General features: G+C 37.4%; 1 protein-coding gene across 7 annotated transcripts in view; it reads left to right on the forward strand.

Moving 5' to 3' along the window:
- C3g (C3G guanyl-nucleotide exchange factor) overlaps positions 1-16,930 on the forward strand; it is a 111,712-nt gene extending 94,782 nt beyond the window's left edge. For 4 of the 7 annotated variants that reach the window (XM_076305411.1, XM_076305406.1, XM_076305407.1 and 1 more), the window contains 15 exons: positions 4,079-4,484; positions 6,062-6,286; positions 6,404-6,589; positions 6,687-6,994; positions 8,334-8,450; positions 8,882-9,198; positions 10,244-10,451; positions 10,751-10,774; positions 11,779-11,974; positions 12,067-12,319; positions 12,423-12,663; positions 13,007-13,181; positions 13,259-13,903; positions 13,992-14,123; positions 14,208-16,930. In XM_076305411.1, the coding sequence (XP_076161526.1) occupies positions 4,079-4,484; positions 6,062-6,286; positions 6,404-6,589; positions 6,687-6,994; positions 8,334-8,450; positions 8,882-9,198; positions 10,244-10,451; positions 10,751-10,774; positions 11,779-11,974; positions 12,067-12,319; positions 12,423-12,663; positions 13,007-13,181; positions 13,259-13,903; positions 13,992-14,123; positions 14,208-14,346 (3,572 nt within the window). In that variant the 3' untranslated portion in view covers positions 14,347-16,930. The remainder of the gene's footprint in view (positions 1-4,078; positions 4,485-6,061; positions 6,287-6,403; positions 6,590-6,686; positions 6,995-8,333; positions 8,451-8,881; positions 9,199-10,243; positions 10,452-10,750; positions 10,775-11,778; positions 11,975-12,066; positions 12,320-12,422; positions 12,664-13,006; positions 13,182-13,258; positions 13,904-13,991; positions 14,124-14,207) is intronic. The other 3 variants (XM_076305409.1, XM_076305412.1, XM_076305410.1) reach the window with 3 other exon arrangements.
- The last annotated feature ends 497 nt before the right edge of the window (positions 16,931-17,427 follow it).

Below are 17,427 nucleotides of genomic sequence, written 5' to 3' on the forward strand. Positions count from 1 at the left end.
TTGCTAACGAAAATTATGATCTCTTTGCTTGGTACAAGTCAAAAATGAAAACGATCAATTGCAAATGTAAATCGAAGCAGATTCTCTTCAAACAGATGAAAATCTCGAATAACAAATAAACGATAATCGTCTTTTGACTCATTATTTGAGTCAAAATTAATTTCTATTCAATTACATAGAAATAACGATTGAAATTATAAAACAATACATCCCACATTTAACGAGAAGAAATCGATTCGAATAACCATTCGGTTATTAAACTTCGCTGCACATTATTTTCATTCGTTGTTTTTTTATTCGAGAAATTTCTCCGTTTCGTTACATCGTTATTTGCACGTATTGTTCACCGTTTGTGGTATTCCCCTACATTGTTCGAACGATGAAAGGATCAATTCCTACGGTGGGCGTATTTCATCCGATTTTTCGCGATCAAATCAGGTGTAATTTGTCAGCTCGATGCTTGACAAGCAGTCAATTAACGTTTACGCGGGTATCACGGGTTTCACGGTGTATCACGTCCACCACGGTATGCGTTCCACTCGCGTATCCGTTATCTGTAAACATATTTTCCGCTTTTGTCGGATTTTGAGCGTGTTGTTTCGATAAAACCTTCTCCCTGGTTAATTTGACGTTCGAGTCGTTTATTACTGTCCACCGTATCGATGCGTAACGATTGTTGATTGTTGTTAACGTCACACACGTTGGATAATCGCGTAAAAAAAAAAAAAAATACACATCAGATTTTGATCGATATTCCCCGGCTCTATTCGCAAATAATTCCGCGCGCGTAATTCGTTTCAACGTAATGGCGTTACGCTCGAACGAAACCGTTTGATACGAAAATGCGAAATAATTAGCGTCATTACATCGCGAAATTGATTTTCCACGTGTCGACGTACGATTAACACTCGTGTAATCGTATCGAACATCCATTAGATTCGCGACATTGTTACAGCTAGTGTTGTAAAATTTACGAATCGCGCGCGAGTGAGTTTCGAGGAATTGATAATCCGATACGAACGTATGCGAAAAGAAATTGCAACGTGATAAAATATGTGCAGGAATTAATCGAAGAGATGGAAGAAATTTAATTTAATAATTTCATTCGCTCGTGTAACATCGAATCGAAACCGTTAACGATGTATAACGATGTATAAAGAGTCGTGTACAATAATTACTATTTATATTTCTCATTGAATTTCACGAAACATTTCGTCCTTTCGGAATACGAATTATTCCGTTGAATAATATTTATAATTAAATGTAATGCGTTCGTCCCCGATTTAATAACAAACGAACGTATTTACACGTGAAAATAATGACGGATTAGCGAGTATCGAGTCGAATAGGATACGTTAATGTGTCATTGAATAATGTACAGGGTATAAATAAATATTTGTCACGATCTACGGATCGGTGGAGATTCGTCGAATGAAATTTACCGGGAGAAAAATTGCGCGAAGAATATTGGAAAAATTAGCGTTAATTCGTGATTCAATTTTACAAATTGCTTACCGTATAGTTAAGTAACAAATTCAATTACGAACTCGTTTGTAAAAGAAAGACAGAAAAATCAAACGATCTGTCCCTTCTACGAAAGTTTGAAATTGTTACTCGTGATAGAAAAAATAACGTAAGAAGAAATAAAAAGACTTGGAGAAGCTACAAAAGAACTCGCGAGGAAACGTCGACAATAGTACACGACTGGAGGCAACGATAAAACGTTGAAAAATAATTGAAGAGAGAGTTCACCGTCGCGACGATAAAGCTAAAGTTTTATAGTCTCGTATCGCACGTCCGATGCACCGGTGCCGTTGGACTTTTAATTTTAAGCGTGCGTCTAGCATTAATGCCGCAAAACGAAGGAAACGAGAGAATGCATCGGCGCCTGGCGATATGCAACGCCTGGTCGTGAGATGCACGTGTGCATTCGACGCGACGGAAACGTGTTCCTGAGAACCGTGAAGAAAACTCGTTGGAAACAATGACCAAAGAGAACTTCGTATTTCTTCCCGTTATCGGTTGCACCGTGAACGTTGCACACCGTTTATTGCACCCGGTGCAGCGACCCGGTATCCGAAATCGTCGTCTTAAATTACGATCGTTTGGCTGGAGCTGAGTGAAATAAAGCACGAAACACGAAATCCGCGGCAGTTCACGAACGTGACGATCCCTCGTGACAAAACGTGCAGCGAAAGGAGAGTTTATTAGCTGTTTTATGTAATAGTCTTTCTTTTTTTTTTCTTTCTTGCTCGTAACTCTGTGCGGTAGCATCACGCGACTGCGAAGTGAAAACGAATTCCGTTAGGAAAATTGTTTCTCTTCTTTTGCGACTGACCGGTACTTTAGAAATCTTACCTCACTTTTTATTAGTTTTAATATCTTTCCATTCACGTTCCTTTGATATCTTGTATCTGTATTATTTTTCTCTTTCGAATACGAGTTTAACGTCCATTGCACCAGAAGGTTATCAACGACGATGTTTTAATACCGTAGATGGAGATGGTTTAATACCGTTAACATGAAACGAATACCGAGAGTGAACGAGACTGCAACAGCGAACGAGTTTCGCGTTGCACGTGCATTCGGCGATCGGAACTTCAAAGCGATGCCGTGTACGCGTATTGTTGACCGTTAATGCGAAATAAAATTTGTTACATTTTCATCGTATCGTAAGGTCGTGGACCGACTCGTTTTCATCGAGAGGAATGTAACAATCCATTGATAATATTCTCGTACGAATATAATAAACAATATACAAAAGTTTCTTTCGTAACGACATTGAGTTTCCGGGGTGAAAATATTTCAATTATTCGGGACGAAATTGTTTCAGTTATCCGGTGTCAAGTAAGATCAAATTGTCTCAGTTAGGCGAGTTCACGCTGTTTCAATCATCCGGGACAAATCGATACATTGTCCAAGGGAAATTGATTCAATTATCCAACCTCAAATTCAATTATTCGACGTCAAATTGTTTCAGTTATCCGGGATCAAATGAGTTCAAATTGTTTCAGTTGAGCGAGTCTCGCACTGTTCGTCCGGAACAAATTGATTTCATTGTCCTGGATCGAGTTGTCTCAGTTATCCGGGGTTAAATAGGTTCAGTTATCCGGGATCGAATAAGTCCAAATTGTTTCAGTTAAGCGAGGTTCGCACTGTTTCGATCATCCGGGACAAACTTATTCGATTATATTGGAAGCAGAGTCTGATTAAATAATGTTCCTTTATAATCTGTGTTAAACATTATATATTGTTCAGAAGATAACTTTGGCGCGTGTTTACTATGCAACGCTTTAACATGGAACGAGTTGGATCCTGGATCGAATTGTCTCGGAGGCGAATTGTTTCGCTTACCAGGAGGCGAATTGTTTCACTTATCCGGGAGAAAATTGTTTCGCTTATCCGTGGAAAAATTGTTTCAATTATCCGGAGGTAAATTGTTTCACTTACCCGGGGACAACCTGATTCCCTTATTCGGAAGAAAATTATTTCGCTTATCCGGGGGCAAATTGTTTCGTTTATCCGGGCGCGAATTATTTCTCTTATCCGAGGGCAAATTGTTTCGTTTATCCGGATACGAATTACTTCACTTATCCGGGGGCAAATTGTTTCGTTTATCCGGATACGAATTACTTCACTTATCCGGAGGAAAATTGTTCCGCTTATACGGATACGAATTATTTCGCTTATTCGAACGCGAAATATTTCACTTATCCGGGGGCAAATTGTTTCACCTATCCGGGGGGTAAATTGTCTCGCTACTCTAGGGGTAAGTCGTTTCATTTATTCGGGTGCAAATTATTTCGCTTGTCCAGGGGTGAGTCTTTTTACTTATCCGGGTGCAGATTGTTTCGCTTGTCCAGGGGTGAGTCTTTTCACTTATCCGGGTGCAAATTGTTTCGCTCGACCAGGGGTGAATTTTTCACTTATCCGGGTGTAAATTGTTTCACTTGTCCAGGGGTGAATCTTTTTACTTATCCGGGTGCAGATTGTTTCGCTCGACCATGGGCAAATTTTGTCATTTATCCGGGTACGATTCTATTTCGACCAATATTCAACGATGTTCCGATTGTTTCAGAAGTCGAGGAGCGGTCCGGCGGGAAGGCGCGCGGCGGTAAACTAGCGCGTCGTGCGCGCTCCTTCAAGGAGGACTTCCTGGAGAAGCTCTCCCACATGCGTTCTCCTGGCAGCGGTAGCGGCGGCGGGGGCAGTGGGGCGGCTACACGGGCGGCCTCGCCCTCCTCGCCGCGGACACCGCGGGACAAAAGCGCGCCCGGCTGCACCGACACCGCAACCACCCTCGACAAGAATCCCCTCCGAGACTTGCACATACACGTGCGACAGGTGCAGCTGGCACTGCTCCACTTCAGGGACGTCGTGTCGAAGAAGAAGCTCGAGATGCTGCCAGGAAATGGCACCATCGTCCTCGACACCGTCACCACGATACACACTGTGCTGAAGTCCTATCTCCTTTCAGAGAACAGGTGACTATCTATTACTACGCTCCCTTCGGCCCTGTCTAGAAACCGTCCCGGCCAACTAGACAGTGAAAAATTGCGTCTCAACGGCTTTATCGGAGCCTCGCGACGTTCATCGATAACGACACCACACGCTGGGCAATATTTCCTCCAACGTAAGAATTTTACACCGAGTCGTGCAATTCGATTACATCGGGAGTAGGGTCCGGTTAAATTATGTTTCTTTAAAACCTGTGTTGAATATTATCTATTGTTCACGAGTTAACTTTGACGCGTATTTACTATGTAAATGTTACAGTAGACTCTCCATTAGGGTCGCGTTCTTTTTGTCTTCGGTTTAATCTTTATTTAACCATGGATAGACGAATCTTGTGGAGACCGAAGCTGGATCATTTCTGACCCATGCCAAAATCACGCATAAATAAATTTCAAAGTGTAATTTCTTTTCCTTGCATTTTATGAATAAGTTCATTACAGAGAGAAAATAAAGGTTCGTTATAAAAAATTGATAAAGTATTTTTTTTTAAAATTGGTTTATTATAGAGAAAAGAAAAACCAGAATATTTAGAAAATAAATAATATTTATCTTCTATTATTGCTTTTCCTGGTTTTTGAAACAAATTCTGTATTTTAGCATTAAAGAGAAATGTAATTTTATGTTTTTGCTGGGTTTTGGTAAACATCAGAAAATTTATCAAAACTGCAACAATCTAATTACTGTACGATTTCTGTACAAAATTAACGTTATTAAAATGTTCGGTCGTTCTAAACGTACGGAAAAAACTCTTGGAATACTTCGACTGAACTGTTGAGTATCTGAAAGATTAACATAAGTCTGATAAAACATGTAACGTCTGTCGAACAAATGATTTCTAGGCCGAGTAGTCATAAATTACTTTCAAGTAATGGAGGCTCTAGTGACACAGATGTGTCGCCAAGGTTTCCCGATCGGCAGAAATTGTAATTATCGTGAAACTTGGGTCTCGAGTGACCCAAGTCCTGCTAGGATTATTTGACCGTTAGAGAAATAATTATTTCACTTATCCGAGGGCAAATTGTTTCAATTATGGGGGTGCAAATTATTTCCCTTGATGTTTCACTTTCGCTCGAAGTACAAACGAACTTTACCTCATACTATGACATACTACGAGAGAGTTCATTCACTCGTAACACGACGTACAAAATTTATTTATTCGATCGAAAGTTTATTCGTTCTTCCCTTAGTTCCAATCGTACGAAACTTTCAAATACTATTGGATCGTTCGGTTAGTCATTTCGTTTTCCAAAATGAAGAATATATAATCTAATAAAATGTTAATTCACCGAAAAAAAAATCGTATTTCATTTTCACCACAAAAAAACGAAACGAATTTCCGAACAACCTAATAGATTCCGTATTATCGTTCGTATTTGATATTACATTGTTAAAAAGGCCAGTTAAGCGAGAATCAACCGTATTTTCGATTCCCTGAATAAAACATCTAAGAAGTTGAAATAATTCCGTGCCACCATACGCTAGAAAAATTTCAAAGTATCCTCCGAACCTACAATTTCCACCATTGAACGTTCTCTCTTCGTTGAAGCTCCACTCTGGGATCAGCGACGAATCAAGTGTATCAGGCACTAGCACAATTGTTAAAGCTCTGCGACGATGTGTTGCTGCACGGCGACCAGTCATCTGCGTTGGATACCGAGAACGTGACGTACATCATAGGATTAGTCGAGGAAGCTGTGAAGAACCTGGTTGCCCTGGCGAACGAGAAAATCGCCAACAGACAGAAACCAGCAACCGTGGCAGCTAGTAATAGGTACGCTGGTAGCACGTCTATCGTCTAGGATCCCCTAGTACTGTGACGATCGTTGTTATTGTTCGTTTGGTGGTACCTTGTAGAGTTTCTCGTATAAATTAACCGAAATCGTTTCAGAACGTCGGGTTATGGGTCGGAATTGACGCCGCAAAGAAATTCCTTACCCGATATTCCGCTAACCCCGAGGGAAAGGCAGATTTTAGAGCAAACCGCTGCGACTACTAGTCTGGTCCGTAGTTCGCATAGTTCAGAGTCGATTTTAAGGGATTCTAGTCCACCCCCGAAACCACCACTCCCTGAGAGGTAGCTCCCAAAGCTTCACGTAGTGACGAGCATGCGGATCGTTAGACACTGCGGCGTGTTGCGAGTTAAATGGAAAAACTGATCGATGATCTTTCAGAACCAACATGTGTCTGTCGGAGGAGAACAGTTCATCCGGTACACCGCCGCCATTGCCACCGAAACGGAGAACGCGGGCTCAACAGTTGCTGGACGAGTCCGAGGGTCTTTTAGCGTCTAGTCTTGATAGGGTCTCCCTTCGTAGTCGATCACCAGAGGATTCGTCGTCACTTTTAAGCGCATCGGCTGGCAGTTTGGATTCGGCTCTGAATCATTCTCGCGACGAGGATGAGATACGAGCGATCATGGGACCAAACGACGAGTCTCTGAACGACAGTATGGATCTCAGCCTGATGGCTACTATTCAGGGTGAGTGATTCTTTCTTGGCTAGGTTGCTCGGGTGACGTGGACTTCCTTGCTGGGAGGAAATACGCTGATTTGACGATTTGGAGCATCGAAATTGTCTAAAGAACACTCGAGATTTTTTTTTTATAATCAGTTGAATGTATTAGTTGTTGGATCATTTATCGAGTACCTATGCTATTCTCTACCTCTGTCTGAGTATTTATAAATGAAAATAAGGCAGACACATAATTTGTGAAGTTACTTCGACGATTTCAAGCATTGATATGTCTGAAGAACACTCGAGATTTTTTTTTACAATCAGTTGAATGTATTAGTTATTGGATCATTTATCGAGTACCTATGCTATTATCTATCTCTGTCTGAGAGTTTGCAAATGAAAATAAGACAGACACGTATTTGTGAAGTTACTTCGACGATTTGAAGTATTGAATTGTCTAAAGAACACTCGAGATTTTTTTTTATAATCAGTTGAATGTATTAGTTATTGGATCATTTATCGAGTACCTATGTATTATTTATCTTTGTCTGAGGGTTTGCAAATGAAAACAAGACAGACACGTAATTTGTGAAGTTACTTCGACGATTTGAAGTATAGAATTTTCTAAAGAACACTCGAGATTTTTTTTTACAATCAATTGAATGTATTACTTATTGGATCATTTATCGAGTACCTGTGCTATTATCTCTCTCTCTCTCTCTCTGAGTATTTATAAATGAAAATAAGACAGCAGAAGAATTTCGTACGAAATTATCGAATTAATAAATGTTCAATTGTTACACTCGATGTAACGTGAAAGTGGAAGGATGTAATATTTGCTAAATAAGTGTTACGATGACTTTGACCCAGATGAAAAAAGTAGTCTTCTGAATAAACACATATTAACACGTAAGTTTATACCTTGAAACTCGCACTGTAAAATTTCATTACTGGAATCTCCTTGTTCCCTAAACGAAACAATTCACGGCCGAATGGTTAACAATATCGCCCGTTTTGTAATATCATAGAGCAATTTGTGATATCGAGAACGTAACCTTTCTAAGAAGGCGAGCGAAGAATTGTGCAAATACATTTCCATGTGTGTCCCGTAGAGCACTGTACAGAGATTGCTTAGTCAGCAACATAATTCTCAACTGTGCTCGTCTTAATCGTGAAACCAGTCTCGCTGGAAAAGTCTTGGTACGCGGACGCTACGTTTCGATGACTTCGAGTTAAATGATCTACGATCGAGTAATAATTCTGTGACGCGATACAAGTGAAACTCGACCGCGTGATTCGATTAAAAAAATTTCTTCGCGCGTTCGAGCATCGTTTATAGACGAATTTGCGTTTCCTTTTTACAGGCATGCAAGTTAATGGTACTTCAAACAGTAGTTGCTGGGACGGTTCCGAGACAAGTATACCGAGCACTATGTTGTTGGGTCAACAAACTCCCCAAGAAATGCTTAATCCATTTACCGGTGGGTAATACAAAATTCCTCTATACACGTCGGCAATATCAAAAGCAAGTTAACGGACGCGCGAGTGACGTTGCACATTTATAAATGTAAAGAAAAAATGTAAGAGCTAAAATTACGCAAGAATTCCTCAAATAGCCAGTGGAGCAAGTAGCGTAGGCGTCAGACCTTACGACTGCGTGAATGAACAGTATAGATCTTCGCTCAAGTCGGTGCAATAAGCTTGGTATTCTTTTTCGAAAGGTGTAATCGAGATTGCAATTTCGCGAGAGTAGAAAATTGGCCATGTCCGCCAATTGGAATTGGAAAACCGTGAAAACTCTCTTTCGTAAGAGGAAAATGTCTTTTCCGCGTTCGTTGATTGAAGATCGGTTCGATTACTAAAGAAAGATGTTCAGCGTATTGTTGTTAACGATACGATACTTATGTTTTAGGTATAGAAGGAAAAATGGAACGATTATCGACCCAAACGCAGGAGTCTGGTTTCGTATCCATGCATTCACAACGAAGTTCATCCCAAAGTTACACCGCTTCCAGTGTGGCGTCCAAAAGATCGTCTCAGCAGAGCAGCATTAGTTACAATTCCCAGACGTTCAATTCGCAACAACAATCGTTCTCTCAGACCAAGTTGTCTTCGGATAATAATGGATCTATATTCACCCAGAAGACAATGACTAGTTCCAAGAGTACTATTAGCACAACAAATATGTCTGGAAGCGGAGATCCTGCACTGTTGGAGAAGCTGGTAAATGTGGGTGTTGCGTGTTCCGTGTCTTTGTTTTGCTTACGTTATGGATTTAAGTTATTTTGTAGCCCAGTTTAGCGTGAATACAAGCTGATAACGTTGTGTCACAAAATTTACGTATTCAACACCTTAAATCTAAAAAAGACACACACGCAGATACATTGAATTATTCTAATTGTATCGTATATCCTGTCTATGCGTTTCTGTAATTTTTAAACATTCTTTGTTCATGAAAAATCAGATAAGCTTCTCGATATTCTTCGTATTTGTTTTGTTTGCGACTATGCCTACTTTGAAATTGTTTAGCACATTTCGTGCTTAATAAGACATTTTTTTAGTTATATATATGTGTGTATGGAAAATAGATTATAAATGATGATTATTATTATTATTTATTTTTGGAGTACATGTGCAAAGCTATCGTGACTAAATTTAACACTAATCTACAACGCTTATAGACAACTATCAACGAAGACTCTCGATCAGAGATACACTGTTTTCTTCGAACGACACGCTATACCACAATAATCCCGTTCAACGCTACGGTCCCTTTTATATTTCCCATTATGGGCCTACATGATCTAGGTCAGGAGGCTATGGCCGTCTCGAGGGATGCGAGAGACCTAAGCTAGGTGCACTTGTCGTCTAGGGTGGTCGCTGGGACGATTAACAGACGGTGGGTCTGCTTTATATCGGTCATCGCCCGAAAACTCCCAGCGACCAATCCTCTTTCATGGATTACGACCCCCGCATAGGGTCCCGCGTTCCTACACTCATTCTCACGCTGTCTCACACACACATCTGACACACAAACCGTCCATTTTTCTCATAATTTATAATATATAAAATAAACCCATAAATCTTGTGACAACACTTAATAATATTTTCTTACTTGGTGCCTTTTATTATTTGTATATTTTGTTTTACGAACGATTAGTGATTGTTGACTCTTTGTGTTTTCTTGTTGTTTGTACGAGTCATTTTGTTGTACCAGTAAATTTATTTGTTCCACATTTATACATTGATTACACTCGAGATTCTATTCTTGTAGGAAATTGAATCAATTTCTGCATCTGACGCAAATGGCATGCCACCGGCGTTACCCGAAAAACGTTCGAAACGAAGAAAAGAACGTCAGCCATCACAGTACGACAATGTACCTGAGAACGAGCATTTATCAACCTGTAGTTTACACACCAGCAATGGCGATAGTCCAGATGCTAGTAAACCTCCTCCACTTCCTCTTAAAAAAAGACACAGTAAGTTGAAGTATAATTTTAGAACGAAGACAGCAATAAAGCAAACGATTATTCAATGTTTTAATACGCTATCACTACTGCTTTATTACTGTCAAGAACGTTATTCGTTGTATTTGTTTCAAAAAGTTAATAATGTACAATATTTTAAACAATATTTTAGTACAAAATTGATCGAAATCGAACGAAAAAGTTAGCGAACATAATTATTCTAGAAATTGCCTAGATTATATTAGAGTAGAAGTTCCAAAATTTCTTCCTGGTAGTAGGTTAAAACTGATGAAATATTTTGTATCCCCCAGTGTTCCAATCAGTGGCATATTCTGGTAAGTGGGATCCTGCCCACACAAATCAGCTATCCCACAGCAAACACTTTCACGCTAAGTTGAAATCCTTCGTTTCACGCATTAATACACGATTTTAAGCTCCTAGCTTTTTGCGGCATGTTTATCTTCCTTTTAATCTCATTTTGTCCAGATGATTTGAAACGTAATTCCGTTTGATACTAAGCTTGGATAATTTATTCATATCATCAGCTTTTTGATGGCTTACATTTTAATCTATTTGATGTGTCATTAAAAACAGGAAGTAATATACAGTTTTGTAAAAATTTTCAAAATTTTTTCTATATTATTTTCCAATTGAAATATTTCATAAAAACAAAATCTTACATGTTCATTTAATCATTCATATTTAACACACGTTATTGTACTTCACGATATTTTTGTCAACTAGTTCTAATTTTCATTAACAGTAGTAACTAATCTTCAACTACTTATGTGGGCGTCGACATTGTTTCACTAATTAAATTGACCTTTCCTTGCTAATAGTCAGTTAACACTTATGCTTCTTTAACTCTGGAACAGTGCCAGAGCGTTTAGTTTTCGTTTTCACGATTATGCGTGAGGAATCGACGAAAGAGAACTCTGCTGCAATGTGAAATTTTTTCGAATAATCCGTGATCGTTTATGCTTGTATCACTGTGATATTTGTTCTAACAATATAACCACTTCGTTCTGGAAAACACAATCTGAAGTCACTGCAAAGATGTTGTTTAAACGATTTCATTCTTATTCCAGTAAGTTAATATATGAATTTTATATGCGCGAATTTTTACAATAATCTATCAAGGTATATGCTTGTGCATCAGTGTTTTTATGTATTTTATACACCTATGCTTTAATACTTTATCGTAACATGAATCATGCTTGTATCTATAATATGTATTATACATCATAAAGTTATATTTTTATTTATTTTTATGGTTATCTCATTATAAGTATCTAAATACGTTATTAGCGTTATGTAAACCTGATTACATCTATTTCAGTCATGGCATACATGGAGATGTTTGGGAACTGTTCCCATAGTAACAATGACTTCATCTCTGGTCTTGGGACGCGCCATTCAGTGGCAGCTTATAATTCAATGCAAGCAGAATGGCAACAACACGAGATAGCCCTTACCACAACACAATCATGTTCTTTCATGGCACATACTATGACTACATTGCACGATGGTTCAAAGTATGTGATTTAATGTAAACACGTATACGTGTTATGACACTGTCGGCGTGTCATTAAGCAAAACGGAAAAATATCTCTTATTTTTCTTTTAGTACCTCCATAACTATGACACCACCGGTAGCTGAAGTAACAAACAATTCTAGTCTCCCTCCAGCATTGCCACCAAAGAGATCCCGTTCTATTAAATCAAATGCGACACCTCCACCAATTTCGCCAAAACCTACCATCAGCATGCAAAGTATACACACAATGGATCCAATTGTGACATCAACTCCTGTGAAAGCAGAAGAATCTGTCTGTATTCATGATAAGAAGGATCTTACACCTTCAACTCCAGTAAAGTTGGTAAATATCGGTCGAACTTTTTACTTCGTGCCTCTGTTATAACATAAAATTTAGATTAATTGAAGATTTTAATGTATTAACACGTGATTGACTTTGTTCTCAGAATAACGTTACCTTAGATACAATATTACCGTCTTCAAGACCTGCGAGCAACGCTCTGTCATCGATATCCGTCGATGAAAATACTCTCGAATTAAGAGATGTTGATCAAGATGATAGCATTTTGGACGAACTAGATATCAGTAAGCATTTAGTCTTCAAAAAGCCCGACGAAGAAGGACCAGATATACGGGGAGGGCATCCAGATGCGTTGTTGATCCATGCAACCAAAGCTAATAAACACGGTAAAAATTGTTCTTATCGTTTAAAGTGCGAACTTTTATTAAGTAATATAATTCATTACATTTTTTTTCATGCTTCGTAGATGAAAAAGAGTCAGGTCAGTGTAATCATTTATCGAATTTTTTTTATCTTATGTATTTTAAAACTGTCTTTCACTGTGGTCATTGCAATAATTAATGGTCAACGTCGATGAACAAGTTTACATTGTACAAGCTATTAGTAGTAAAATCTAGCTGCAGACAAACAATTTCCTCGCACTCACCATTTGTACAATTTTATTAAAAATTATAACTTAGGCTCGATATTCGTTTGATTAATATTTTTGAATGCTTGTTCTCTTTACAGACTTTCTATATCAGGAAGCATTCTTAACAACGTATAGGACTTTTATGCAGCCACTTGAATTAATTCAAAAATTACATAGACGTCACCAACGATTTTCTTGCTCCGCTGACGTCGTTAAACAAAGGGCAGCGCGCGAAGCGTTTTCCTTATTAGTTAGAGTTGTTAGCGATTTAACGTGAGTCTAGGAGAGATATTACATTAATTATATTCAAAAGGATTCCAAACATGTAAACAAAAATTGTCTTTCTTCAGCATGTCCGATCTCGATGATACTCTCCTGCAAACCTTGATGGAATTCGTGCAACAGCTAGTATGTAGCGGCGACCTGACTATGGCGAAAGCGTTGCGTGTTAAAATTTTGGAAAAACACCAAGCGAAACAGTTACAATCGACACAACCCATTCTTTCTTCCCTGAGCGTAACAACGAAGCAAGCTTCTCTCCTTGACTTTAAAAGTGAACAAATAGCCGAACAAATGACATTGTTGGACGCGGATTTGTTCATGAAAATCGAGATACCGGAAGTGCTGATTTGGGCCCAGGAACAAAACGAGGAACGAAGTCCGAATCTGACTAGGTTCACAGAACATTTTAATAAAATGTCGTATTGGGCTAGATCAAGGATATTAGAGCACAGACTAGAAAATGAAGCGAAGGACAGAGAGAAATACGTGGTTAAATTTATTAAAATAATGAAGCACCTTAGAAAAATAAATAATTTTAATAGCTATTTAGCCTTGCTTTCTGCACTGGATAGCGCGCCTATTAGAAGGCTCGAGTGGCAGAAGCATATTACAGAAGGCTTGAAAGAATATTGTGCTCTTATCGATAGTTCTAGCAGTTTTAGAGCTTACAGGCAAGCTCTAGCAGAAACGCAGCCGCCATGTATTCCATATATGTAAGAATATTTATTATTTTGTTATAATAGTTCAAGAATACATTTCTTCGAAAATTTACATTCAAACAACCTGTTTTCCTCTATTTAGCGGACTTGTGTTACAAGATCTTACATTCGTGCATATTGGAAACAGTGATCTATTACCGGATGGCACTATAAACTTTTCAAAGAGATGGCAACAGTTCAACATCGTTGAGAATATGAAGAGGTTTAAGAAAGGGTAAAACATTGTTTTTTTTTTTTTACATTTAATGACGCTTATATTTCAATAGTACTTCTATGGTATATTCGTTATCTATTTCAGGACGTACTCGTTCAAGAAGCACGAACGTATAATTACGTTCTTCAACAATTTCAGCGATTTCCTCTGTGAGGAGGCGATGTGGCAAATTTCAGAGAGCATCAAACCACGTGGTGGTAAAAAAGCACAGTCGCAAAACTAGAATATATCTAACCCTTTCACTGCCTGCGTCTCGAAATCGAAAGGCTGAATCAGTGAATTAGAATGTTTATATTTACGGTATTTAGGTAAATGCTTCATTGCTAATCAAACGAAACTTCATACAACACTCCGAAGGCGGTGAAAGGGTTAGCGAGGTCTATCCCGTTTCAACAGCCTCTGTGAGGTTGTATTTTACTTTATGGAAATTTTAATATACAATCTATATTAAAAAAGGGGAAACAGAAAACACAAATTACGCGTTTACATTAAATTGGAATTTGATGCATTCGTTTTATTTAATGTAATTGTATGTACGGATATCGATTGAATCGAAACGTCGAAAGTTGAAACTTTAGGGAGACTTTAAATGAATTAGCTAGCTCAATAATGTCTCAATGCATTTTTGTAGTGTTTTTTCCTTTTGCCATAAGACAGTATGGAGAAATCGTATTTGCTATGGACCTATGCAACATATACTTAAAGGATGCAGCTGTAATGATGCTTAACGTAGCATGAAGGGAAAAGAACCCTCACTTTAACTATTCTATATGTATGTCTATATGAAAACTATTTATTTATTTGCCTTTAATCAGCAACATGTAAAAAGTAGTAGGTGTTCTTTTTTTTTTTTTTTTTTAACTTATTTAGATATATATAAACGTCCATTATATAGCTTTATCGTAGATAGAAAAACTTTTCAAACGTCAACAGTGAACTGTTGACTGCGCAAGGAAGAAACACCAATTACGTTAATTAATGTAGAGCCATTGTAGTTTCAGATCAGCGCTTTGACGACGCGCTTTTCCGAACACATGGCACGACTGAGCGTAACTGTTACATATACTATTGTATATGATTATAGAGAACACTTTTTGTTGGAAACTTGTTAATAGGTATCCAAGCTTTCAGCTTTAAGTCGAATGGTTACCTAGAAAAGTAGGTAAATTAAGTGTGAAATCATGATCGTAACGAAATAATTGAATTGAAATCTTACCTTATATTTTACCGTGATTCGAAAATCTTTGACATCATTTACTACCGGAGTTACGTACGTTTATAGTTTTCGATAATGAAAGTGAGAATCTTGCTTTCTTTCACGATACATTCCGATAGAGTGAAAGAATCTGATCAGATTAATTTTATTAAAAAAAAGAAAACCACATTTGTTACTTTTCGTTAAATATATCGGAACGTAATAGAGTGCATCAAGTTTTAATCTCATAAGATAAATGAAACCGCTGTAATGATATGGCTGTCTGTGTGCCTCGTATTATAGGATGAATGAATATCTGCTTATTAACGTTTCTCCGGTTTCTCGTTTTAGTACTAAATGTCTTACATACAACAGGGCAAAGCTATGATAATCGGGCTTAAGAGATTTTAAAAACTGTCGCCTGCATGTTAATGCGTTCTACGTACGATCGTAACAATCGTGCGCACTTATTATTCACGTTGAAAAGGCCTAAGCAGTTGATAGTTGGTGTCGGTCTATAAGCATACACAATTAATTAAATCTTACAAATACTTAAATACCGCGAAGGCAAAAAGCCATTATTAGTTTCAAAATGTAGTTAGAAGTTTGCTATTATATGTAAATCTGATAAACAGTTGTCAATTTCATGACACGCACCAAATATACATACATAACATAGCTTTCAATATTGAAATCACAGGAGTAACAAGCGTTGAAACTGTTCTGTGAATAGATGCACTCCGTTAATCTCAGCCGCAAACAAAAAAAAAGGAAAAAAGAATCAATCTTAACTACAAATTTTTTAACAAAGCATATTGTTGCGTCAATGATACACAAAAGAGTATAAATGCGATGGTTTACTTTGGATTTCTTTCGACGTGAATCCATACGTGAGAGCGTGTGCTAGTATGCGTGATCAAACACATTTCTGTTCAAATAATTGATACATATAAATGACTCGTCTAATCTAAAGTTAAGAGAAACTTTATTAATGTTGTAAATAGTTTGATTGTATTCATAATTTCTTGTACGTATGCGAGTGTCTTCTATTATTCGTAATTGTATATACACAGTGTATTATCTCTGCATTAACTTTACGCATGCCGTATTATGCTCATACATTTTTAAGTTCATTCAAATTATTGTGATGCCATATTATGTTCTTGCATAATAGACAACAATCCGTTACACAGGGACTCTCAAAATCATGCAACAAATGAATATGTGCAACTACTTCATGACAAAGGAAATTAAAAAATCTGTTATCGTTTTACGATCAAATGATTCATTTACAAGATGTGAGTAAGATTGATTTTTCATAATCGGACTTCGAGCGCAATATTTACCGTTAACAGTGCATTATAGATAAACGAATATCCACGTATATAAATGTCTGATACTTAAATAACATGCGCTTGGAGACGAACATCGAAACCTTAGTTGTTTACATCTTAAACACAAAGTCTCAGATTCCAAAATGATAAAAGAATTTTTGATTTCTTTTATGATGAGATATTCGCATATTTTTACTTTTTATATAATTTTGAGGCAACTTTATTATGTTCGATTTTATTTTTTCTGTACTTTTCTTTAATACAATCATTGTCACTTTTTTCTGGAATTCAATGCACTTTTTCTGTTGTATCGTACCATAAACATCCTACATAATTCCTGATACGAATGTATTCATATTTCATCACTGCTTTTAGACATTCTGTTAATGGTTCCTTTTAAAATGGTTCACTTGAAAGTCTATTTACAAGTAATGCAATTATATTGACCACTGTTGCATCTATTCTCTACTAATTCTTTCTCAACTTATTGTTAACAAAATTTTCTTGTACATTACAAGTAAATGTGTAAGCATTGATTTGTAAAGTAATGCTAACCCTAACAAAATATGAGTGAGATAAAACAGTGACTATGCAACGAAAATCTTAGACTCGGTCAGTCTACTAAATAAAAACGCTAGGTTATTTTGTGGTAGACAAACAAACTGTGAAGAAAGTGAATTGATTTTAACAATTAGATTGATAATAAGATATTTTTGAGACTCTTTCCTTCAAGTTTCTTGTTGGAGTATTAAACACACATATAATCATATGTATA

The sequence above is a fragment of the Ptiloglossa arizonensis genome, chromosome 2, assembly GCF_051014685.1.
Source record: "Ptiloglossa arizonensis isolate GNS036 chromosome 2, iyPtiAriz1_principal, whole genome shotgun sequence".
Classification (NCBI taxonomy): domain Eukaryota; kingdom Metazoa; phylum Arthropoda; class Insecta; order Hymenoptera; family Colletidae; genus Ptiloglossa; species Ptiloglossa arizonensis.